This window comes from Haliaeetus albicilla, chromosome Z (genome assembly GCF_947461875.1).
Source record: "Haliaeetus albicilla chromosome Z, bHalAlb1.1, whole genome shotgun sequence".
Taxonomy (NCBI): Eukaryota; Metazoa; Chordata; class Aves; order Accipitriformes; family Accipitridae; genus Haliaeetus; species Haliaeetus albicilla.
Window position 1 is genome coordinate 11,356,901 of NC_091516.1, and position 24,529 is coordinate 11,381,429.

General features: G+C 38.2%; 1 protein-coding gene across 4 annotated transcripts in view; it reads left to right on the forward strand.

Annotated features, from left to right (window-relative positions):
• Window positions 1-24,529, forward strand: part of MAST4 (microtubule associated serine/threonine kinase family member 4) — a 307,197-nt gene that overhangs the window by 63,813 nt on the left and 218,855 nt on the right. For all 4 annotated transcript variants that reach the window (XM_069776435.1, XM_069776436.1, XM_069776437.1 and 1 more), the window contains exons 2-3: window positions 2,324-2,477; window positions 18,161-18,282. In XM_069776435.1, coding sequence (XP_069632536.1) covers window positions 2,324-2,477; window positions 18,161-18,282 — 276 coding nt within the window. The remainder of the gene's footprint in view (window positions 1-2,323; window positions 2,478-18,160; window positions 18,283-24,529) is intronic.

Sequence of the window (24,529 nt, forward strand, 5' to 3'; positions counted from 1 at the left end):
CTGTCCCAGTGGCTAAGATGCAGTCCCTGGCTGTGCAGGGTCTCCTGCATTTCTGTGCAAGTCCTTGAAGAAGTTTGTATTGTTGAGAACTTGCGTGCCCAAAGTTGGTGCTGGAATTGTATCAAACAGAAATTTTAGTTGTGGTAGTCACTTAGCAGCAAGGAGGTACCTTTGCAAGAGAATGCTGGCAGGGCATTGCTGTTAAAATGATGAGCTAATGGGGGTTGATATTTAAACTGTCTTAGATTTCAAACATTAAACTTTTCTGAAGCTGCCAGTTTGGACAGTGGAAAAGCATCTTAAATATGAATTGAGGACCTGGATGATACTGTGCTGCTCTGTACTATAGCCCCACTTAAAGTTTCTTCTGAAACCCTGAAAATGTGGAAAAGGAGCACAGCTTAACTGGAAATAATGACTATTGTAATTAGACTGCATGTTGTGGAATGCACAAGTCTGTTCACTGTGGGAGTGAGTGAGCCATGAAGGTTGTATACCTGCTTATAAGGGGAAAATGTGGTAGGGTGGAAGATGCTAATTCTGTTGGGTAGTCTTAAGTGCTAATGTGCAGGGAGGTTAGTGCATTTGCTGATGATTTTTTTTTCTTTTTTTTCTTTTTGCTGTTTATAAAGTTTTGATGAACCTCATGCCAGGAAAAAGATTTAAAATGTGGTTGATTGCTTTGAGATGTGAACCTGTTTTAAGAAAGTGCATGAATTTTTGCCAATAACTCACCTAAAGCCTTGATCTGATCATGCTGTTGTTAGATGCTTGGAGGCATTCAAGAGTGCGGCATTGAGCAATGGTTGCTGTCCATCAGTCAGTGAGCAGTCAGAGTATTTGCTTATAGACTTAAGTGAAAGAGTCTCAAAATAATGTTCTTAGAAGCCAGCTGTTGTCAGTCATTGCCTTTTTAAGTTATTTTTAAATTCACCTTGTGAGGTATCTTAGCACTTGGAAATAAAAATGTGACACACGTGTGTTTGTGAAAGATAAATGGTAACAGTGGTCAATTAAATATTCTTTGTGACCCCAAAACCTCCTAATTTAGGAAATTGCTGAAGGCATGGGCTGTGAGTTTATCAGTTACTTTAGTCTGTCATGAACATGAATGAGTGTTAATATGTTGAAGAAGCAGATTCAGAAACCACTGTGTTTCTTGATGAACTGTATGTCTGTAAACACTTCCAATAAGCTGCAGATTTGATTAAAAAAACCCCAAAACCCAAACCACTAACTAACCTGAAATACTAAATACAAAAGAAACTCTAAATGTGGGATTCAAAATGCTTTGTGGGGCACACAGTGCTTTGTGGGGCACACAGTGCTTTGCTGTGGGACTAACTGTAAGCAAAAATGGGCTTCACTGTCCATCTTCATCAGTGACTATGGTGACCTTGACTCCTTCCTTTCAGTGGAAGGAGAGGACGAAGCAGTCAGGTATGCAGGTGATATGTAGATTATTGGCTGATAAGTCTAGTACATGAACTGTAAAAATCTGAAAGACTTTGTGCTTGGCTTCCTAAAAAATTCTGGTAAGAATCAGTGTTTAAATGTTATAGAAAAACATTTGAGTGGTTTGCAAAATAGTGACACCATGTGACTGCACCAGGAAGGATGGTGTAAAGGGGAGGGATGCTTGTAAAACTCTTTCTGCTTTGCTTACTCGCATCCGTGGTCTTTCTTCCTTTGCCTGTATTTGCTTACTTGCTTTTTGTTTTGTTTTAATGAATTTAATCAACTACTGAGACATTAAATGCATCATCAAAACCAGAGGGCTAAAATGTTGAGTAAAAATGATGACAGGAACAGAATCTGAAGAACGGGGCTCTGTATTTACACTTATTTCAAAGTCAGTGTAAATGAACGCCTGTTTTATAAACAGGATAATTTAATTATTATTTTTCTTCCCACTGGTCTGTCAGTGTTTCCGTACACTGCGCAGTGGCTTGCATTTTGATAGTACAGTGCCATCTAGTGACTGCAAAAAGGCTGCTTTATGGAAGGTCGAGTAAGCTGAAGTCAGATCCCTTGTACCTTGAGATGGGACCACTGCAAAAATTGCTCCTTGTGTGAGAGTGTGGTTGGAGGTGGTGTGAGCTATATAAAAGGAGGATGGCTTTCTTACACAGCCAGCCACAAAGCTGGCACTTGAAACATTTTCAGTTTCAGTTCGCAATTTAATTACCTTAAGATCTTTGTAAACACTTTTATTTTTCCCAAATGCTGTCATAATATGTAGGTAAAAGTAACTTAGATATTTTTCAGTGAAGTTAAGCATTTAAACGGTATATTTACTTTTTTTTTCTCTGTTTCTTTGCAGCTTGATCACATATTGTCCCCCCCACCTATGCCTTTTCGAAAATCCAGCAGTCCTGAAGTCTCTTCTGGCCCTGGAAAGTCTTCTAAATTTAAGAGGCAGCTGAGTGAAGATGGGAGACAGCTCAGGAGAGGAAGCCTTGGAGGAGCTCTGACTGGTGAGTTTGGGGTGTATGTAACATCACCTGGAGGTTTAGCAGCTGTGGAGCTGATAGCACCTTGAGCCCTGGTGTTTGCCTTGTGACTGAACTCTTTGGGGAAGGTGTGAGCTCCACGTGGAGTTTCCATAAGGTCTCTTCCACATGGGTTCCCTGGTTGTCAGTGGGGTGAGCTCATGTTTGAGGCTCTGCCCCCATGGGGTGCTGATAAATTGCCAAGCACAGCCTGAAAATGATCCATTTCTTGAAATCTTCAGGTATGTGGCATTTATCTTGCTGACTTAGTTTGGTGCTTTAAGGGTTGTTTGAGATGTCCTAGCATGCATTCATCTATGGGATCACATACATCTTGTTTCCCTAGGGAGCTAAAGTGCACAGGTGGTCCCTTTAGACTTGATTTCATTAAAGAAAAAGCAATATGGCCTCATTTATCTGGTGGAGTCTTTGCAGGGGAGGAGGGCCATTACCAGCTAGCTGCTGGCTGTGGACCGCAACTTCTCAGTGGAGCCGTGCAGAGGTCGCAGGATGCTTGAAAAGGGCTCGAGTCCTCCCTGCTGTGATAGTATCTGTGGAAGATGCCAGATGCTGAAATTGTGATTGTATTCTGGGAGCTGTATGACTGCAGTGCTCACTGAAGAGCAGTTGTTTGAGTGTGGAGTGAAAGCATTGGAACAGGTTAACTGGCACTTGCTTTGTGTATTTCAAGAAGGGAATTTTTAAATTCACTAGAATTTGGCAATTAAATATATTCCTGAAGTTCACAATTTCTAACAGTTTGAAGAATTTCTTATGAGGAACAGGATATCGAGTACTTGGTGAGGGGGACAATAGATTTCAGTGAATTTAGTGGAAGGAATAAATTTGAGACTCAATATCTTGGGTTTTCTGTTCAAGTGATGTTGATTGATATCAAAATCAAGTATTTGCTTTTCTCACTTCCTTCCCACCCCTTTAGCTGTCCTTATGCTGGAAGAAGCCCCAAGAAGCTATTGCAATACTTCTTTTTGTAATCAGTAGCTCAGAATCACCTACAATGCTTCTGAGTGACAAATAATATTTTTTTTTTTTACCTGAGTAACTTAAAAAATTAAACTGTCTCATACTTTATGTGAAGGAAGGATAGATACTGCTACAGGAACTTCTTGTGTTATATCAGCACATAATCGTTGCTGTGATTTTTAGTGTCACTAGGGTAAGATATGCTGTTTCCCTTGCAACTTCTTTTTTATGAAGAGTTGTATTATTAGGATATCAGAAACAATGTAAGAGTATTTGTCATCTGTATGGGCTTTCATGAAAGATAAGTGACTTAGAGCAGTCTGAAGTGTCAATACCGGTGAACTATCTGGCTTCTCTGGAACGTTACTGCTCTAAAAACTTGAAATGTTAGAGCAAACTAGTGTTTTACTGAAACTAAAAACTGCCAGCACACTACTTATTATTTCAGCAGGAGTTGGTGTGGGTTTTTAATTTTGTTTTTGTTTAACTTTCAGGTAGGGTGGTGGCCTTTAAAAACTGAACTTTCCCGTATAAGTCCTCCAGATAAAGAGGGAGAAAGCGGCTTAATCAAAAACAGATGAAACAAATGTGCTCTGCTGCTGTAGTCTCTGGTCTTTATCTCTATTCTTGAATTATTGCTTGAGGTCTTTCTAAAGGGAAATTGATATGCTTTTTGTCTGCTTGCAATGTGTTGTGCAGGGCTTCATGTCAGGATTTGGGAATATGGTGTGCAATGATGTTAAACTGCTTTATTACTAATGCACTTTAAATGAACCTGAATACCCTAAGGCTTTGGTATCTTAAAATAGTTTAAATATCTTAACAGCTTTCATGATACCGATTAAATTAATCAAAGTCATTCTGATGACAGAAGGTTCTTAATATTCTTTTGGGATTTTTTTTTTAAAATTGATTTTAAAGAAATCACTGCAGATAGACAACTATTTTCTAGAATTATTTAAAATGCTCAGTAATCTGAACTTATTAATTTCAGTGTTACCTTGGGCTTGTATTTACCTACGTTTTTTTACATACTTAAGGTTTTTGGTTTTTTTGTTTGTTTTTGTTTGTTTTTTATGTTTCTTTAATGCTTATCATTGGCTCAGTGTTCTGGCTTGAAACTACAGGAATCACAATATCACTTAAAAAAAAAAAAAAAAAAGCAGGGGGGATGAGAAGGCCTTCCATTAAAATGAGTGAGCTGACATGTCCTTAGTTTGGGTTTACATCTATGCTCACACATCCCCTCCCTAATTTCTGTTTGAGTCTTAATGGTTCTGCAAAGATACTCATGGTCCATAAGGGGGAAAAAATATTTGGAGACTTGTCATTTGGAAAAGTACTTGATTTTTAATATCACTTTACACTGATTACTGTCTTCTTTTATTCTTACTTTTGTTTTGTGGCTTTTGATACTTTTTAACTTAAGTGCTAGTTTAACAATGGGTATCAGTCCATTGTAAAATAGTTCAGAAAAGTATTTTTAAAATTGTTTAAGGTACAGTCTCTACCTCTGTTGTTCAAAAATGTTACCTTTAACTCCTAGAAATACATTAAGTGGGACTAAGTAAAGCAAGAGAGAAGACTCCTAGCTTATGAATTTGCAGAGTATTCCTATGCTGATGCTTGTTGCTCATTCTAAATGTTAGAAAATAAGTGCATTGTGCTTTGTGTGTTACTTTGATTTTCCCTTTGGTGTTAAAAACACAATATCATTGAGCCATAGAGCATAAGTAGTATTAACAATAAAAACAAAAATAAAAATTTAATTTGTTTATATAAAACAGGATAGTTCAAATCCTGCAAGGCTGAATACTAATAGAGGTAAATAGATAGGGTTTTTATCTCTGGGAATAGATCACAAATAAATGAGTTTATTGGGCTTTACAAGAGGGAATAATGTTATGCATGACATACGAGAAGAAATAAAATCTATATTGTTGCAATATATTGAATGAGACTTATAAAACCTGAAGGATTACAGTTACTGAGAACCTACTACTCTGAATTGGCTAGAGTAAATTACAAAACTCTTATATAGGAATGTGAGAGAAATTGAGAATGATGTACAGAGTCTTTCCAGTGGGAAATCAACACAAGGGAGAGGAGGCTTGGAAACTTGGAGAGGTAGGGTAGAAACTGAACTTACATTCTACACAGCTTCAGGGAAACTGGAACTCAGATTTTTTTTTTTTTTTTCTTTTCAGTTTTAAGCAACCTGGCAACCACACATTTTCAGTGACAAGCAAAGAATGCTCTTCAGAGTTGAAGAAAATTAAATCAATGTTTTTGAGAATAAACCTACTATGGCTTCCTGTTGAAAATTGCTAGGGAACCACTGATAGTAAATAAAATTTGGCCAAGAAAAGAAATGAATACTGCTTCCTGGAGACACCATGCTATTATATTTTTGGAAAAGTCACTTCAGTCTAATTGTTGCGACAGTATTGCTTTCCTTAATCCTCATCTCCAAGGAGGGAGAGGAGGAAGACTTCTGGAGAAAGTGAGACTGAATTTGAAATGAAAAGACTATATTGGATGTGGCCTTCTATTAGTGTAGCAGATCTACTTTAATAATTCTTGGTGTGAAGTGCTAGCAGTACTGTTTAATAGAAAGAAAGGATGAAAAATAGTATTTTGTAATGGGGGTTGCTAAACATAAGCATTTGTGAGAGAAAACAACTTCAGAGTAGAAGTATTTGGAAGTCATTTATGACCAGTTCCTCTTTTAACTTAAAATGTGCTTCCAAAGGATTGTAAAGTTTTGGGTAGCAAAAACACTTACAAAATAATCAGTATTTGCCTTTCTCCTCTTCTGCTGCTTCTGCATCATAACCCCTCTCCTGCTCCATCTTCCCCCTTCCCTGCATGCACACAGTCCCGTAACAGTACTTGCAACATCCTTTACCTGGGAAGTAAACTGGAGCTTTAAAAGTTCTGCTTGTGCCACAGGTGGTATAAAACCACAATCCTTGCACAGTTTGGTCAACTGTGGAATAAGCCCTGTCACAAAGCTGAGCTGTAGCTACTCGTTTAATAGCCCTAGGTCAAACACAGAGGGGAAAAAGATCATTGTTCCAGAAGGGTGCTGGTGCCCTCGGCGTGCAGGGATGTTGGAGGAGCACTGGACAGACTGAGAGCAAAGCATGGTCAGGTGAGGTCAGCTCTGTTCTTCTTGGGACAATAGACTTCTGTGCGTACACCTGTATTTAAATGCCTCTCGCCCTAGCCTTACATTCCCTTCTTAAGGATTCCTAACTGTGCACAGACTGGGCCTTTAAACGGGAGAAAAGATGTTTAATTAAAAAGCTGCTTTTCTGTGGTGGCTGCTTTTCTTGATCTCCACAAACTTCAAAGGGCTGTCTACAGTCAGAGGGTTTTTGGCTTAAATTGTCTACAGATTTTAGTTTTCTGTGTTCAGAGATGCTTAAATAGAATTCATGGCAGAAAGTAATATGAAAGGCTGAGAAATTAAATGAGCTTTTACTGTGGAGGGGGTTAACCTAGCAAATCACTTGGACAAGCAAATTGAATTGGCCTTGCTTTCATGTCCCATTGCTGCTCTTCCATTTGCACTGTGATGTGCGGTGTAGCTCTGTTGGGTCTCCTCAGCTGCTCTGGTGCAGCATTTGGAGATTGCTATCTCCCTTTCTACTTCTGAAAGGTATGAGAGCATATTGCTGGGAAGAGTTTGTATTTTGCAAAGTGCTGTGGCTAGCTCATTTGTCTCTATACCGTACTGATAAGCTCCACAGCTAGATACAAAGAAAAAACCCCACTCTTTGTTACCTGTAGTTTGAAGTTCTTATCTTGCCTCCTGTTATCTCATCAATAACTGCCTGGAAACAGACTTCCTGCTGGGCTAATTGTCTCTAATTGTGGTAGGGTTGTTATCTTGCTAACCTTAAATTGATTTTATACAAATATTGGTGACATGACACCTACAGATTTAATTTTATAGAATCTTTAATCCAAAGATCCTAAAGCACTTCACATTAATGAAGTTACCTCATGATCTAGTAAAGAGTTAAAAACTGAGAAATCTTGGTATGTATATATTTTTTCTTCTCTAATATTCCTGATTTGATCAGCTTTCCACCTCTGAGTTGATCAGTCATCCAAATATGCTTAGCAATTATTGCTATTCCCATGCAACTAATCTGTGGTTGATTTGAAATGAATTTGGAGATTCTCAGGCTGGTTTTTGCATCAGAAATTCATCACTCTACTAACACTAATTAGCAGAAAGATCAACAGCTTTATGGGCCATGAAGAACAAGCTGTTCTCTTATCCATGGGTTGGCATGTGCTGGCAGGACTTGGAAGGGGAGGTTTTCCCTGTTCATGCAGGGGAGCAGTTGGCAGTGGTAGAAATCCAGAGTTTTCACAAACATGCTGTAGAATTCTTTTTTTTCCATTAATATTGTTGAAAATGCAGATTAGCTCATTAGGCCTTACAGTGTCAAATACTTGATACAACTTGATGGATGGGGAAAGTTGGGCATAAAATCATGTGACTTGTACCTAGAAACCTCTTTGGAAATGGTATCTTCTCATTCTGTACAAGTGCTTATCCATAACTACGATGCGATTATTTTAGTGGCAAAATTTTTAAAAGCTAATTTTTATTAATGATGGCCGATTGGTGTAGATAAGGGGAAGTGTTTCCTATTTCCTCTGTGCAATATCAGTATTGTTTACTGCCTACAAGTTACAGGACTAATTCATTATGCGTGCGCCACTCCATAAAAAGCCCTGTGACTTCATATCTGTCTCTGGGGATACAGTTTGGTGGGCTCTGTTGGCCTGTCTCCGGCTCTGGAAGCTGGGGATGTGGGGGAAGAATGGCTACCAGTGCTGAAGCTCTATCAGATGTACCATTTTGTAGGAAATTTTACTTCCTGCATTTTCTTCCCCTCGCATATCGGAGCAGAAGTATGTTTCAGAATTGCTTTCATCTCTGTGATGCATGACAGGACTGGATGTACTCAGAAAGTCTTTTCAGCCGCAGCTGCCTGAGGGCTCTCCTGGACAGCAGCAGAGGAGGGTCGCAGCCCAGCCCTGGTGCTAACACCACTTGGTTCCTGGGTACAAAAGGTGGGAAGGTTCGACTGCCAGGTGTGCCGATGACAGGCACGTGCTTCATTCAGTAGCGCTGCCTACTCAGAGGATGTCCTGGAGTCTTATCACTGCCTTACTCAAAGGATTCCTTAAAGCGCCATACCATGTGTTAAATTTCTTCTAGAATTAGTAGAAAGAGATAGAAGCAAGCTATTCTGTAATTACGACCTGAGAAAATGTTTTTTTAAAACATGCAGTATAAAGCTGTCTCCTACAGATGAAGTAAATATATTCTGCTATGAAATATGCATTTTTAAATGGTTCTTGGTGCACTGGTGGTTGAGATGACATTAGGTTATATTTGTCATTGTCAGTTACCTTCATTATTTGAGGCTTCAATCAACCTGCGTAGTTGAGTTGATTTTTACTTCCCTGTGCGCCTAGCAAGATAATTTCCATATACTTTGACATGTCTGGAGTCTGCATCATGTAATAGTCTGAGATGAGAACAGAAGATACTGTATTCCTGTCTCATTATTTTGCCTTTAACTCCTCGATTGCTGCTTAATCATGCTTGTATCATCAGAACATGAGAAGCTGATTGTTGTTGAGATCAAAGCAAACTGTAGCAGTAGAGAGCCTAATTAGCAGGTGCATTTGCAAGTTGCCTGTTTTGAAGGGTGGAGAAGTAGAGTTTAACCCTCTTTGGGATGCTTGTAAAAGCAGCTTGAAAGTTGCTGAGAGTCATTTGTCATAGTGGAAAAATAAAATGTGGAGAAAATGAATATGCATATTACTTTTCTGAAGTTTGAGTTGTAGCTCCTTAAGAAATACCTCAAGAGCTGTTGAATTAGTTGGCTTAAGTATGCTTAGCAGTGCAACTGTAGAAGCAAACATGAAAGAACTTGCCTGGACTTGGTTAAATGCTTGGGTTTAACTAGCCGATTACATACATCTGAGCTCTGTGAGGCTGTAGTCCTATGGTTGCTAGTACCTGAGCTCGTTAGTCCAAAACTGTCTCTGCAGTGTATTTATAAATAAATTATAATTGCACATCAAGACTGCATTGTCTGTACTCCTAGAGGCTTAAGTCTTCCTTCTTCACCCATGGACTGTCTCGAGTGGATGTTGTGACGCCAATGGTCTGACCATGTGTGGAGGCAAATTGTACCTGGTTGCTCCAAGATGGATACTTTAACTTAAGTTGAATGTACAGCTTGAGAAATGTTTTAGATCAGGGAAAAGCACTTTCTATGCTTAATCCTTACAATGAAGGTTGAAGGCTTGAATGGAAAAGTTTATAGGTATTTTCCAGTTAAAACAGGGGCAGGCTTTTCTATTAGGAAACTTCACGTTTTGAAAAATGACTGTAAGTATATAGTTACAAGTAATTTCTTTATTATGTGGCTTAGCAATGTATATGTGAAACAAAAATAGGGGTCATAGTAAGGACTGTAGAGAAAGTAGCGTGTTGACACATCATGCTTGTCATTTGTAATAGAGTCACTGGGCATTTTCTTCATAGTGCAATGCAAGACGTTTGTTTTGTATCTTATCATCATTTCTATGAAGTAGGTAGCAAAAAACCAAATGTTGGCATGGTAGAGAGTTGGGAGCCAAGAATATAGGCAGCTGGGCTGAAGGAACTGTTCACATGGTGGCTGAACTGAGCAACGGTGAATTTTCTCAAGTTCTTAAAATTAGAGCATGTGTATTCTAGGTACAACTTGCTTGCAAGTCTGCTGGTATTTAAAGTTGCAGATAAGAGCTATCTCTGAGCTCTTGGTGTGCAGGATTCTTATTTTAGCAAAAATGACTGTATATCAGAAGGAGCAACAACTGTCTCATCATCGCTGAGATGTAGTCCAATTTAGTGTGCTTTTGGTAGCATCATGCATTCAGCCTGAACCTTAAATTCCTGTTTTTTCTCCTACTATCAGATTTTCAGAACTGGACCTTCAAATTTTTCTAGAATGGGTGTAAACTGGAAAAAAGGGTGAAAGGGAAGCAGGAATATCTGTGTATTAGGGTTGTGTTGTAGAACGGACTGGCAGTCTGTAAGTTTTGGAGCTACATGTTAGAAGTATGGGAAAAAGGCTCTATTTGTTAGTGAGATAAAGAAAAGGAAGCAGCAGAATGTGCCCATCTCTTAGCTCACTGATAAGATATCTCCAACTAATTATTTTGAGTTGTATTTCAATAGAATTTGGAGGTGGGGAAGTAGAGTTGTAAATGATAATTTCAGGCTGTAGGGTTGTTTTATCATATAGATATCAGTGTCACTGGTTGGCTAACACTGCTATTGTGGTAGACGTTTTTGGTATGGAAAACTTAAAAAACAAAACAAAACCCCCAAACCCAAACAAACCCCAAACCAAAAAAGTCCAGCCAAACAAAATCCCAAACCCAAACACTGCCCTTACCCCCAAATCTAAATAAAACTAGAGAGATTTGTTGGTGATCCCAAATGCTTTTCAAATATTTTGTTGCTGTCACAGCACTTAAGTAATAGATTGCAAATCATCAAAATAGAAATGTAAATTCAGTGAGTATCTGTTAGCAGAGGAACTTTGAGTAATTTCCAGATGAGCAAAATTCTGTATTGTCTTTTAAGTGTCTTTCAATGACAGAAATTTGTTCAAAGCATGGAAATTATATTTCTTTCTGGGAGGAAATGTAACTGCATGTGACAACTTACTCTTGGTAATAATGGACTTATAAACAGTCTTGATTCTGAATCCCTTTGTAGTTAATGGAGGCTTGATTTTTATTTTTTTAATATATACTTTGGACACAGATCTAAACCTGCATCCTACTACTTTCTCGTCCAAAACTGGATGTGTCATTTTCCTTTCATATTGATGAAATTTTAAGATGGATCTATTGCTTTTTTTAAGATCATAATCTCACCCCAAAATTTTGCCTTTGTTGGGCCGCATTTTTCATGCATGACCAGATACCACTTTTTCATTTAATTTTAGAAAGTGAAACCAAGATAGAGCATTTTAAGGAGATTTTGTAGTGCATCAAAAAGTGAAAAATCTATAATGAGTGTATAAGGGTTTCTTACAAGGGCTTCCGGTACAGTAACAGAAGAAATTATAGTTGAGTCAGTTGTAATTGTAGGCTTGACTGAATAATGTTATGTTTAGTGGACAGATTGGTTGAAAGAAAAATTTCATCTCTTGCATCAGACTGGGATATTGGCATTGTCTATTAACTTCAACCACATGCAGCTGAGTAATATGCAAAATGTGCTAATTTTCTTAAGTTGTGGGCAATAAGTGAGACATGAATAAAATAGTAACTCTTTTTTGCCTGCTGGTAGTCATTTGAAATTTGGGTAAAGTTTGTCAATGCAGCTACAGTAAAATAAGGCAAAATATTGAAAAGTTTCCTAATGATGGCTTTAAATCCATCCACTATTCTACTTTCCAATTACTGCTAATGGAAATTAAAGGCTTTAATTTCCCCCTACACTGATATGAGAATAGACGCTAAAATTTACAGTGTCCACATGATTTACTACAGCTGGGCTGTCCGCAACAGTTAAATTTGAAGCAATAAAGCAGAGTGCCCTAACCTGATGGGAAAATACTAATGTGGGAGGCTGTTAGCCTTTCACCTGGCAGGTTTCTGAAGCAGTAGTGAGGCTTCACATATCTGTGGGATTGAAAGTGATGGTACGTTGCCTCCAGCTTTGGTTTCCACTTCCCACTACTCCTATTGCTCAGGCTGTTTGTGCATGGCCCTAGCTGCTCTGTGATGTGCTGGGGCTGCCACTGCTGCTGGGGAGCCGAGGTTGGCAGGGGGGTGGCTTCAGTCTTTCCTCCATTTGCAGAGAGACCTGTCAATGAACTGTTCTGTCTGTTTTTTGGGAGAAGAGCGTAAGGAGTAGGAAGAGAGAGAAGTACCCAACTGTGTTTTCTTTCAGTGCATTTCTATGACCCAGAGCGATCTGCAGTAGGCTGCAGTTTTGTCTGCCACCATGGCTTGTTCCTGTTCCCCTAAGGTAGCTCACACTCATAAGGCTCCCCAAAGAGAGGTGTGGAGTGAGCAACTCACTTGAAACTGTGCTTGGTGAATCTGTCTTGACCACAGAAGTCAGTTCATGAGATAAGATATTTTTTTACTTCAAAGTAGTAAGGGACAAGAATCTACCTTTCTGAGTTGTTTTTTAAATAATCTGCACTTCTGTCATAAATATGTATAACTGATTTATCAAAACAATTAAGTGAAATAAGTATTTCTTGGCCCTTGCCTTAAAGATGTCAGGATGGCAAGAGGCTATTTTGAAGGCTGCTATTTCACAGCAGCTAACATGAACACATTGTTTCAGTTCAGTCTGTAGTACGCTGTAATCATATGCACAACTTCCACTTTGGACTAATTGTGTCCATAGCAAAGTACATACCTGTCTTCCATTTACAGTTGTGTAATGGAGAACTGCTTTTAATATTTTCATTTAAAAATATCTCCATCAAAAACTTTCAAGATGCTTCCTCTGTTTTAGCTTTACATTTTGACTAATTGCAAAACAGACTTTACAGCAGTGAAATCTACACTGTCCTAAGTGCTTTTGTAAAGGCAGAAACTTACTTGGATGCCAAAAGGTTTCCTCTATCATATGCAGTTGTTAAAACGTGAGATTGCTGAAGATTTGAGACAAGTAATTTCTAAATTATAACTGAAAATGGAATATTTATAGACACCATATTTGAGCTCACTTTGTAATTCTCAGCCATGCCATTGGGATATGGATTTGAGAAGGAGAGAGGAAGGAGAGCAATGCTTTAGCAGTAGGAAAGATTTTTCTAACTGGAATAAAGCGAAGTCCACATTCTGAGACTGATCTTTGAGGAAGTGTATGTGTTTTTAGTCTCTTTTGGCCTTACACAGTAAGGCACACAAGTATGCACACACAGGATGCAATAGAAGTAAGAAGTAACAAAGATTCTGTTTGGACTTTCTACAAATACCCATTATAAAGGAAGCTAGAGATACGAGAGGCAAGTTCAAAGGGAAAATGACACTGAACTCCTGATGTCCAGCAACGATTATGTAATGCCATTAAACAATGCTAAGTTATTACCATTATGTAATCAACTTAAGTCAACTTTCACTGAAATGTGTTTTAAAAAATGTGCTGGACTAACGAGGATTGCATTCAGATGAGGGAGGAGGTGCCATTGGTTACAAACAGTGTGGTGACTTTAGGCTGTCTTCATGGTTTCAGGCACAGGAGGGGTAGCAGAGATGCCAGCAAAGCCTCCGCAGAAGGCAATGGGAGGAAGTCAAAGGCCATCTTGGGACTGAATGGGACAGCTGTAGGGGACCTAAATCAGTAGATGACTCATCTCTATCATCAGAACACCACCAAAATGTCGAATTAAGATGGAAGGGATGAGGTGGAGTTGAGGTGAAGTCTTCCTCTCTGTCCCCCACAAGTCAGTTCACTCAAAAAGGAAGGTAGCTGCTTGGAGCATTAAACTTGAAGGCAGAAATGAATGCAGTGTGAAAATCAATAATGCATTTCAGCTCAAGTTTTATGTGTAATGCTGCTATTTAAATCACTTAGCAGCGAGGGAAAGTGTGGATATATGTAAATTCAAAGGGTTTTTAAAGAAAATGTAAAAGGGGAAAATGCATACAATTATTAATGAAACTGTAGCAGGAAAAAATGTAGTACTACTATAGCGGCAAGAAAAAGGAGGAGAGGGTAGGCTGAGGGGATTATTGAATTTTTTTTTTTTAAATGGAGGAATCCAGAGAGAGTTGCTGACTAACTCATTGTGGGCAGGGACTGTTCTGTTGTGTGGTGGTTTAACACAGTGGCACCCTAATGCCTCAAAGAAAGCAGAATGAGTTTTGGAAGAAATTTTTTTCTATAAGAAATGTTGATGTTCCATTTGCTTTTGGAAATGTAAAAGCCTCATTGCATTCCTGTAAAGTATGTCCAACTTTTCTTATTTTAATAAGCATAGTATTAAAAGTACAGTTGTTATTTTCTGGATATTTTGTTGCAGTTGGCATTCTTGTTGGTAACTACTAATCTCCTGGTAGTATTACTCTGTATAAAGGTTAGTGCTATTCACAGACGAGATTCTCTGTTACCATCTTTTTGCATAAGCCATGGCTATTTTTGCTTCTATAGGAAGCATATTTATTATATGCCATTTCTTTGTTTACAAGCATATATGGATGTGCTATGAAAAGAAGAACCGGAATTCTAGGCAGTCTGCTGTGCTTTGCCTTGTTTTCAGTATGTTGTGAAATCTGTGGTGCCCTCAAGTCTCCTGTTTGGGTTAAGGATGGGAGGAGAGATCATTCCAGCCATCACACATGCTCATGATTTCACTGGCAATTATGATAGTGTCAAATGCCTAATTAGCTGCTCCACAGGCCCTCCAATGTTATTTTAAATATTTCTAGAGCTTAATCACGCAAGAGAAATAATGGAGTATTAAGTGAATTCTTACAGTGCAGACACTGGCCCTGATGCTGAGTTAATCTACTCTGCTTTCTTGTCAGTCAGGCAAAATCTTACAGTTGAAGGAAGGGCTTAGTACAAGATTTTGTTGTCATAAAGAGTAGGATTGCCTCTCCTCTAGCCTCTGTACCAAAATATCATAGACTTTCTTTCAGATGTTTGAGCAAGATAAAAACAGTAAAATACAGATGCCTGTAATAGACAAAGAAAAAAGGTAGCTATTAGAGATGTTCTGTGTTAGCATAGCCCTGCACATGGTAAGGTACAGAGTGCTCTACTCTGCTGCGTCACTGACATGAATAGGAATCACAATATTAGCTCTCCATGTTTTTGGGTCTGGCTCCCATCTGAAACAAAAAGTAAGCATAAGCATTAATAATAGCACTTATTTCTCATATGCCTTTCTCCTGCTAGACTTCATTGACTTGTTATTTAAATGTTTTTGGCTTGGGATTCAAACCTAAACAAAACTAGATTAATTTGTGGACAAAATACAAATGATTGCTTTCCATTTTTTTTCTTGGGAAGCTCGGTGGAATTCATCTGAAATGAAAATTTGTGCAGTCTGGGAAAGGCCTAGTGTCTGACAATGGATTTTGAGACTAGTTTCAAACCCCTACTAGGAAGTACTAGGAAGTGCATTGGTTAACCAGAGTGTGATGCTCTTCCCCAGTTTTAGAAACAAGCTTTATTAAAACAGATCTATTTCTTACTTGCATTCTTCTGTGTTCTGAAGATCAGAGGAAAGCTATTGCTTTCCAAGTATTGATTCCTATGATGATAAAATGCATTAGGAGTATGCTACAGTGATCAAGTTGCAAGTTGCTTAATGTAATTTTCCTGATGGCTTCTAGAGTAGGTTAATACAGAGTTTCTAAGGGGGATTTGTGTAATGTATGCCTACTTAACAAAATAGGTGTTGCCAAAGCATTTTACTGGTGTTACATCAGTGATATGATGTCTTGTTCGGAGCTGTCTTGACTTGGCTGGAATTTTAGGAGCCTTCTTGCAGAGTTTCATTACAGTGTTTGTAGTTTGCATTCTAGCCTGGAGAGATGTTTCTAGTCGGGGGACCCAGCACTAGGAAATGCCTGGTTTCACCCTGAGAACCTCATCTTTCCATTGACTATCAGGAGCTGAGTCAAAAAGAAAGTAAAGAAATACTTAGACCTCTTTTGATGTGGAAAGCATTAAAGAAATAGAACATACCTGTTTAAATGCAAGGTATGTATAACTTAGTTTTTTCCACTCACTTTTTAATTATCTTTTTCCTACCTAGATGAGAAGGAATTAACCTTTTGAGGTGATAGATAAAAGTTGTAACTGACTGCATATGTCACTGGTATATTCCAGGATTGACATCAATGGAATATCAAAGGTGTGGACGTTGCAATCAATGCCTCAAGCTTTTTATGGCATCCTTTCTGTTGAGGGTGGTGGGAGCCTATGTAAAAAGGTAACCAGAATTTGATAGAAACAGGCAGAGAGAGCAGATGGGAAATTAATTCAGTTTTTCCAGTTCTGGAAAATTGTTATCCTGGATAATTGGGCAAGAAACCACAGCTTTGTTGTACATTTTTCTTCTAGTCTCAGGCAAGCTGTTAGCAAATTGGGTGAAAAATGTCTATGGGTTCCGCTTTACCAGTGTAACAAAGAACAATAGCACATTTTGAAGACTAATTGGGAAGCATTAAAAAGACTATCCTGTGCTGCTGCTTGGGAGCTTTCTAGCTCCAAAGACAGTTTCCAGAGACCTCAGCAACTCTCTGTGGATCTGCTGTTAAAAATAAGGTTATGAAACTGGGGCCTTTGATTTTCTGGCAAACCTGTGCCCACCTACCAGGGTGCAAATCCTGTGTCAGTGGTCATGTACATACCCACTCCATAGTTCTCTGAGGTGATGAGATTAATGAGGTGGGAATTAGTCATTTCAGGAAACAAATGTTTAGGATGTGTGGTTTGGAAGATGCTTTTTACTTGAGCTGCTCAATGAAAATCTTGCATTGTGTTTTTGAACCTAGATTTGATTTTAAAAAAAACCCAACTTTTGAATTGTGGCTTTGATTCAGCTTGTTGGTCTTCTAAGAGAAGTCAGTTGTTTTATTAGTGTGATTGTCTCACTTTTGCATAGTTTTCAGAGATAACTAAGAACTTAAGGTGGATGTATTTGCTAGACCAGTATATAGCCTCTTGTCCTGTTTCTTGACAGTGGCTAAAAGTAAGCAAAAAGGAACAGTATCATTACATGCTTGTCCTCTTACTATAATTCCCTGAGTATTCTCCCTGCTGCTGGTTTGCCGCTCAGGGTCTTCCTGAGCCAGCGATGCTTTCTGCCTAATTAGTACCTGTGGGGAGACGATCCAGACCAAGTGTCAGTGCTTTGATTGGGGGTCTGACCTTCTGTTGCACTGGGCCAGAGCTTGCCTGGCCACAGCAAAATGACACTGCTGGGCGGTGAGCAGAGCAACTACCAAGGAGGGGTATATCCACTGCTCCGTGAGAGCCTGATGTGAGCGCTCCTGAGGAATGGCTGGCCTGCACCTTGGTGATCTCCTCTTACTTGTGATGCTGGGTATGGATACTTTCTTGGAGATTGAGTGATACCTATTAGATAGATTATAAGGAATTTTGGAACAGAAGCAGAATAGTCTCCACTCACAGGGTGGTGTAATTTTTATCCACATAGTAAGTGCCTTATTCCAATAAACCTCACTTTGTACCTCAGAACCTTATTCCTTCAAGGCGTAGATAGCAGCGTATTTTTATTTTTATTTTTATTTTTATTTTTTGCTAGCCTTCAGAATTTAGGTTTCTTTGGTTTAGACCCACCATTCTGGATGTTTGCATCTGTCGTTGCATTAATTGTGTTTCTAGGTAGGAAAAAGGTACAGCTGTGACAACATGGCAAAAATTAATTTGCCTAAGAGAAGTGTAGCTTGTGGAACGGTGACGTGAAGGGCTAGCAAGTGAATAGCAGGAATTCTGTTCTGATGGAATCCCCTCTGGTCAGGGCTATAGTAAAGAATCAAATGTTTTAGAATGGTAAGAATGTTATCTTACAGTAAACTCTGTCCATTGCATTGCCTCATCTGCAACATCTAATATCTTAATGCACTTTTTCTTAACTTGACAGGCAAGTATCTGCTTCCCAGTGCAACTGGACAGCAGCTATGGCAACCTGCAGAAACCTCTAATCTTGTTCGCATGCGCTACCAAGCACTTGGGCAGTCAGCACCTTCACTTACTGCTAGTTTGGTGAGTAATTTTTTTCAAAGCTAGGAGTGTACAGAAAAAATCTATTGCAACTCTATATCTATTGGTGGGGGGATGGGGATCAAACTATTTCCACATCAACCTTTCATCATTACGCTGCATTTTTAAAGCACCTAATGCATTCATTCCTTCATACAATACTTAATATGTTGAGTGCAGCTGAATAATGTTTATGGTAGCAGTAACTCTGAATTGGGCTACTGGATTTTGCATAAACTCTGAGCTGAATGTTGCATTAGTATAGCTGTTTGCATTTAAATGGTTTCTTTCCCCCCACCCAAAAAAACCCCAAAACCAAAAGGCATGCTTTTTAAGACAGCAATAGAAAGTTACTGTCCTTTCTTGTGAGCATTCTTTTTTGTCAGTGTCTTTGTTTCCGCTTTCTACAGGACTCTGTCCTCAGGAGAACATGGGTGTATGAAGCATGAGCTTAAGTCTTTTGGATAAAGTGATAAGGAAAGAGAAAGGGGAAGAGATGCCTCATACACTTGAACTTTCAGCTTTTTGTTTTCAAGCATCCATTATGCTGCTTTGTGCTTCTGTATATTAAGATCTTAAGTGTGGAAATTTAATGCAGGACCCCATATACTAGCCTATACTTTTCTTCAAAGAATTACTTTAATGAATATATTTCATGTTGTATAAAAAAGCAGAAAAGCTTTATTAATGTTTCCCCCTTCCCCTTCTGCCTTCTGGCTGGTTATTAAAACTTTGCTGATCCATGTCTGCTTTCTAGGGGAAACTTGCTTTTTGTTTTTACACAATGTTCAGGTTAAAGGAGGCTATGATCAGACAATGCTGAACAGATAACACCATGCCAGTTTTTCATGTTGTATTGGTATGTAGACGGCTGGCTTCTCCATGAATCTATCTGAAATAGTATTTCACTTCAAGTGCAAAATTCTGTACTTAAAAATGTAATCGTTATTTCTGCTTAGTGGTGTTGTTAATTGTTTGTGGCTCTTTGGGGCAGATGTGGTTTATTGGACTCTACGCTTACTACAAACACTTGATTCTTTTGGAAGTTCTGTGCTTTGAGCCCTAATGTTTTCCAGGGAACTATGTATCAACCTGTGTAATTTTATTTTCTAGTTTGTTAGGAGAAACATAGCTTACTGTGAGGGAAGTATTTGGATAACGTATAGTTGAGATTTAAAGGAAAGTAGATGTGATTTAAATTGATTTCTGACCACTCATCAAAACTGTATATTTTTTTCCTTCTTTTCTGTAATGGGGGCTTAAAAATGCATTTATTCTAATTATCTAAATTAACTAAATTTAAAAAGTGCTGTGTTGCTATTCGATTCTCTGTTTCTGTTTGCACAAGTATTAGGTGTCATGCTACTAGTGACATGATGCTTTGGTTTTGGTGTAATGCTTCAACTATAGGAAGAGGAAGATTCAGGAGCATTTTGACAAAAAGTATTTTAAATGGTCATAAAACAATATGCTAATGAAAAATTCAGTGAGCCATGCTTCCTTAAGGGCCTTTCACTCATCACTTGTCGAGTTTTATGGCATATTTGTCTGCCACAGACTTCTTCCTTCCTGTCTCTCCACATCTTTTATCTGTGCCTGACTGCAGCTTCTTTCATGCTGGTGCAAAAGCAGGCGAGAGCCTTCTACACAGGTCAGAGCAGATTGTGCTTGGGGTGGAGATGCAGGTGCCTCAGAATTATATATTTCTTAGCTGGAACTGCCGATCAGACTTGCCTCCTAAGGAGGTGAATGTTACATTGTCACATAGGCAGAGCTCTTCTCAAGCCTCCTTTTGATAATACTTTGCTGTTAGACTTCTGAAAGACTCTGGTCTTTGCTTAATAGGAGCCATATGTTAGGGGTCACTTCCCATCCTCCCCCTTTTTTGGTCTTGGTTCTGTGCTTTGACAGAGTTGAGTTTGGGAGGCCTATTGTTATGTTGTAGTAATGGGAGCTTTTAATTATATCTGGGAAAGAGTTTGATCTTATGTAGAAGAGATTGTATAAAGAATTTCCATATAGCTGTTGACGGTCTGAGTTGAAGTGATTTTAAATGTAATGTCTCACTCATCTGGAAAATTATTAGTCCGTTATGAGTTCCTCTACTAGGACTGATCATTCTCGCTGGGTTGATACCCAGCTGATGTGGACCTGACTGTGATCATTGATTACGTGCCAGTATAGACAAGAATGACAAGTGAACAGCTCAAAGATACATACTAGTGTTTAGTGGAATTGCAAATGGGGTATGAAAGACTTACTTTTCCCTTTTTCTGTCAATAATTTGTAAAAACTTCCCTAGATTACTATTGTGTCACAGATGTAAATTCTTTCTGTGGAAAATTATAGATTAAGTGAGTTATGGAATATTGATTAAATATGGGCTGCAGGTGTTGCTTTAGATTGAGTTCAATAGCTATGCATGATTCACTCCTGTAATATAGGCAGTTGGACTATAAATTAAAAATAGAGTTTCTGTATAGAACCATTTAAGTGGGTAAAAATGTGTATGGGGAAGGCCGATTTCAGGTGAAGGGGCAGCGTATTGGATTTGTTGGGGGCTTTTGATTCAGAGGTAGCTAAGTGATAGTCTTGTTACTCTTCTACTTCTGACAGGAGCATGTTGAGCCGTCCAGAACAGACAGATTCTGTGGTGGTCACACAGACAATGGGAGTCTGGAGAGTATTAATGTGGACTTAGAAACATTAAGAATATAATACAGAATGTCTTCAACACTAAATAGAAAGGCAAAGCTGAGGTGTGGAGCAGTTCTGCTTTAGGATGTTCTCGAAGGTCATGTGTCAGTCTCGTCAGTCTTTTCCTCTGCATCGTCAGTGGAGAGCAATACATGCTCCTGGAAGACAATTTGGAGTGTGCGTCTCAGTGCTGATTTTTGCAGAAGTGTAGGGAAACTGCACTAGAGCTAGCTTATTGGACTCTCCTTGCCCTATAGGCTGACAGTCATCTTGCCTGATGTCAGGCATTTATTTCAGGGTAGTATGAATCAGCCCCGGAAAGTGCTTCTTTTCTGCTGAAGTGATTTGGCAGTTAACTTGGAGTTGCTGCCTCATTCAGCATCCAAAGCTTGGGAGTAATTCTCTTATTCTCTCCTAGCCCCGCTGCCACTCCACAAGTGTTTACAAATACCATTACTAGTTACTGTTTTGTCTTGTCCATTTCTATTACTGCTAGTAGAATTTTGGGGAAATAGTTCAAAATAAACTGAAATAAAGCCATTTTTGTTAGTATTTCATTGTTATAAGCTGATGTGCTTAAAATTATGATAATGAGTCTGAAAATGTCTGAGCAATTACTTACTATTTATTGGCAGAAAGATACTTTGTCTCTCAGTGGCATGGATTGAATGAGGTTCCTGATTTTAACTTTTTCTGGATAGCTGCTTAGATAAAAACAGTAGAAACTTGAACATAAGGTGCCTTTATGATACATGATGGTAAATGTGTAGATGAAAGAAGTTTGTCCAAATTAATTGGCTAAAACTTATGTAGATTTGCTTTTTCTTCACCACGGATTAATACCAAACTCCTGTTCTGGTTTTTTGTTTGTGATTTTTAATAAAAAAGTAATCTCCTACTTTAAGGAGCATGAAGTCCTTCATTTTGTTTATCTGTTTTATATAAATTAAAGAAACACAGCAAAGACTTCTCACAGTCCAGAGATCTTTTTAAGACTGCATATTTCATGACTACTGAATGGTAACTTGCTCTTTGAAATACCCACGTAATAAAAATACACTGTAAACAAGATCCTCACATGAAACATGTACGTTGTAATACACTTGGCTTTTAAATTCAGTCAAGACTGATTGTGTAACTTCAGTTTTATGGCAAGTACTGAGCATAGTTTGGCTGTTCCTTTCTGTTGTGGAAGATTGGACATTGCTGGTGTGAAGTAAAGCAAACTCTGAAAGACATGTTGTTGTTTCTTCTTGGAAACTTGTAAGATGTCAGTGAAATGACTAAATTTTTACTTGGCTTAATAATGGAACATCTTTGACTACTACTGAATAGTATCTAGTAATGTATCAAAACTGGAAAAAGGGTAAAACTGGCCTTTATGAATGGCTTGTACCCTTCCCTAGTAAGCAGTGAAGGCATGTTTTGTCTAGGTATGACTATAGAAGCATTTGCTACTTTTTAGCATACTCTTGAACTCTTTAGTTTTTTCAAGATTTATCTCTTGATTCCCCCCCCCAAATTTCTTCTCCTCACCAACTGCCAAAATATTGTTGCCTTCCCCAAAACAATGGAAGACTGAATTTGTGAGCATCTGTATTTTGATATGCTTGCGTTTTATTGCCACTTTATCAGTGTTAATTTGTAAGAATGGTCTTATGGAAGCTGGAGGGTGGTAATTATATAAAGTGCTGTTTTATAAGATGGATTGCTGAAAGGAAACAAAATAAGAAATGTTCAGTGTCTAGGAAAAGCAGTTTTACTTCAGAAAGGGCTTTGCCTCCTCCTTTCTTTTAAATAGTATAATATTGAAAATGAGTAAGTGTGTCTTTGTTAAATATGCCATTAACTTCAGCTAAATTGACATAATGTTGACAGTTATTATAAGAACTGTTTCAAAACTAATTATGCTAATTAGAATGTAACTACTAGTAATTGCATGTATTCAAACAGCACACCAACACCCTTTGTGTGTTTTATTCCCCAGATGCAAGACAGCCATTTGTTGCCTGAGAAGCTACAAAATTATAGCTTAGATAATAAATGATTACAAACAAATAAAACACATTCTTTAGAAACACTAATTGGTTAGATAAGTGAATGACAGTATCAATTGTGCTCGGGCAAACAACATAATTTAAAAAAAGGCCTTTATTTAAATGTTTTATTTTAGAATTATAGGGAATTTTTCAAATCATTAATTGCCTGTATTCAGTTTTATCTAATGAGTATCAGGCATAGCTGAATTTATTTTTCAATAAACTTATTAGAGAGCAAGAGTCTGAAACTTGGGTTGCTTTACATTTTAGCTCTTTCTGTCCAGGAATTTAGGTCTTCAATGCCTAAGATTGTTGGTTGTGTCCATGAGCAGCTGTTTAATAATCTGTAAGTTAATGAGCATGTACAAGGATGGCACTTGTGAGAAACACAAAGAAGGTACAATAGAAATTGCCTAAATACCTAATCTTGGGCCTGTCTCTCAAATCTCCCCCAAATAGTTAGCTACATTTCAGAAATACTGAGTCTGAACTGAGGAGATTATTTGAAAGCTAAGCCATTGTATAAATTTGAATGCCATGTTCTTGTTTGATTTAAAATCAGTTCAATATCCAAGACTAATAGCTGAGAATCTTTTTAAAATGTAAAGTATTTATTCCTATGAAATGCTACAATTGCCAAGTAATGGTAGCAGGTTTTCCATGCTTTGATTGCTTCTAGCTTTTAAGACTAGAGAGTTGTTCTCCCTTATGTATTTTATTTCAGTAACTCCTTATCCATGAATATGTATTTGCATTCACATTTCTTTGTATGTATTTGCCTTCTAACAAATTCTTAATTGCAGTTTTAGTTAAGTAGTTAGTTCTAATTTAGTAGTAGAGGGAGGGAAATGAACATCCATCTTCATAAGCACTCCTTTATACTTGTACACAGCAAAAGGCTGGAGCAGACCCGGTCTAGAGCCATGAAACTGTTACATTTTCTGACAAACTGATGCACGAAGTTGATGACTGGCTGCTCTGTTTCACAATATAGATATATCTCTATTTGTCTATATCACTGTTTTTAAAATAGTCACTGCACATTTGGATTGAAGACACATTTGTAGATTCAATTGCTTGACAGAGTTCCAGATGTTTGACTCCTTTCCTAAATTGTCTGATTAAAATGAATGGTTTTATTAATTTTGATGCTTTTTCTTTCTCATTCTTGGTGGATGAAATACGGAAGTGGAGATGGCCAGGGTTAACTCTCCTCCCATAGAGAGCTTTCGATTTCTCAGAACTGAGAACACATCTCATGCTGCAGAGTATCATTAGTTAAAGAATAATCAGAAAAGTAGGTAAAAAAATAATCTCTCATAGAAGACTGACTTAGGTGAAAAAGTCTTGCAAGCTTATCCAACTTATCTTCCAAACACACCCACTTTGTGGTGAAGTAGGTCTCCTCGCATCAGCTTCAGTTAGCTTCCAGCTGACAGGATGTGTTTGAGCATATTCTGGAACTGAAAGGAGATGTTACTCTAAATACTTTGCACGGTTTGTTAGAACTGAAT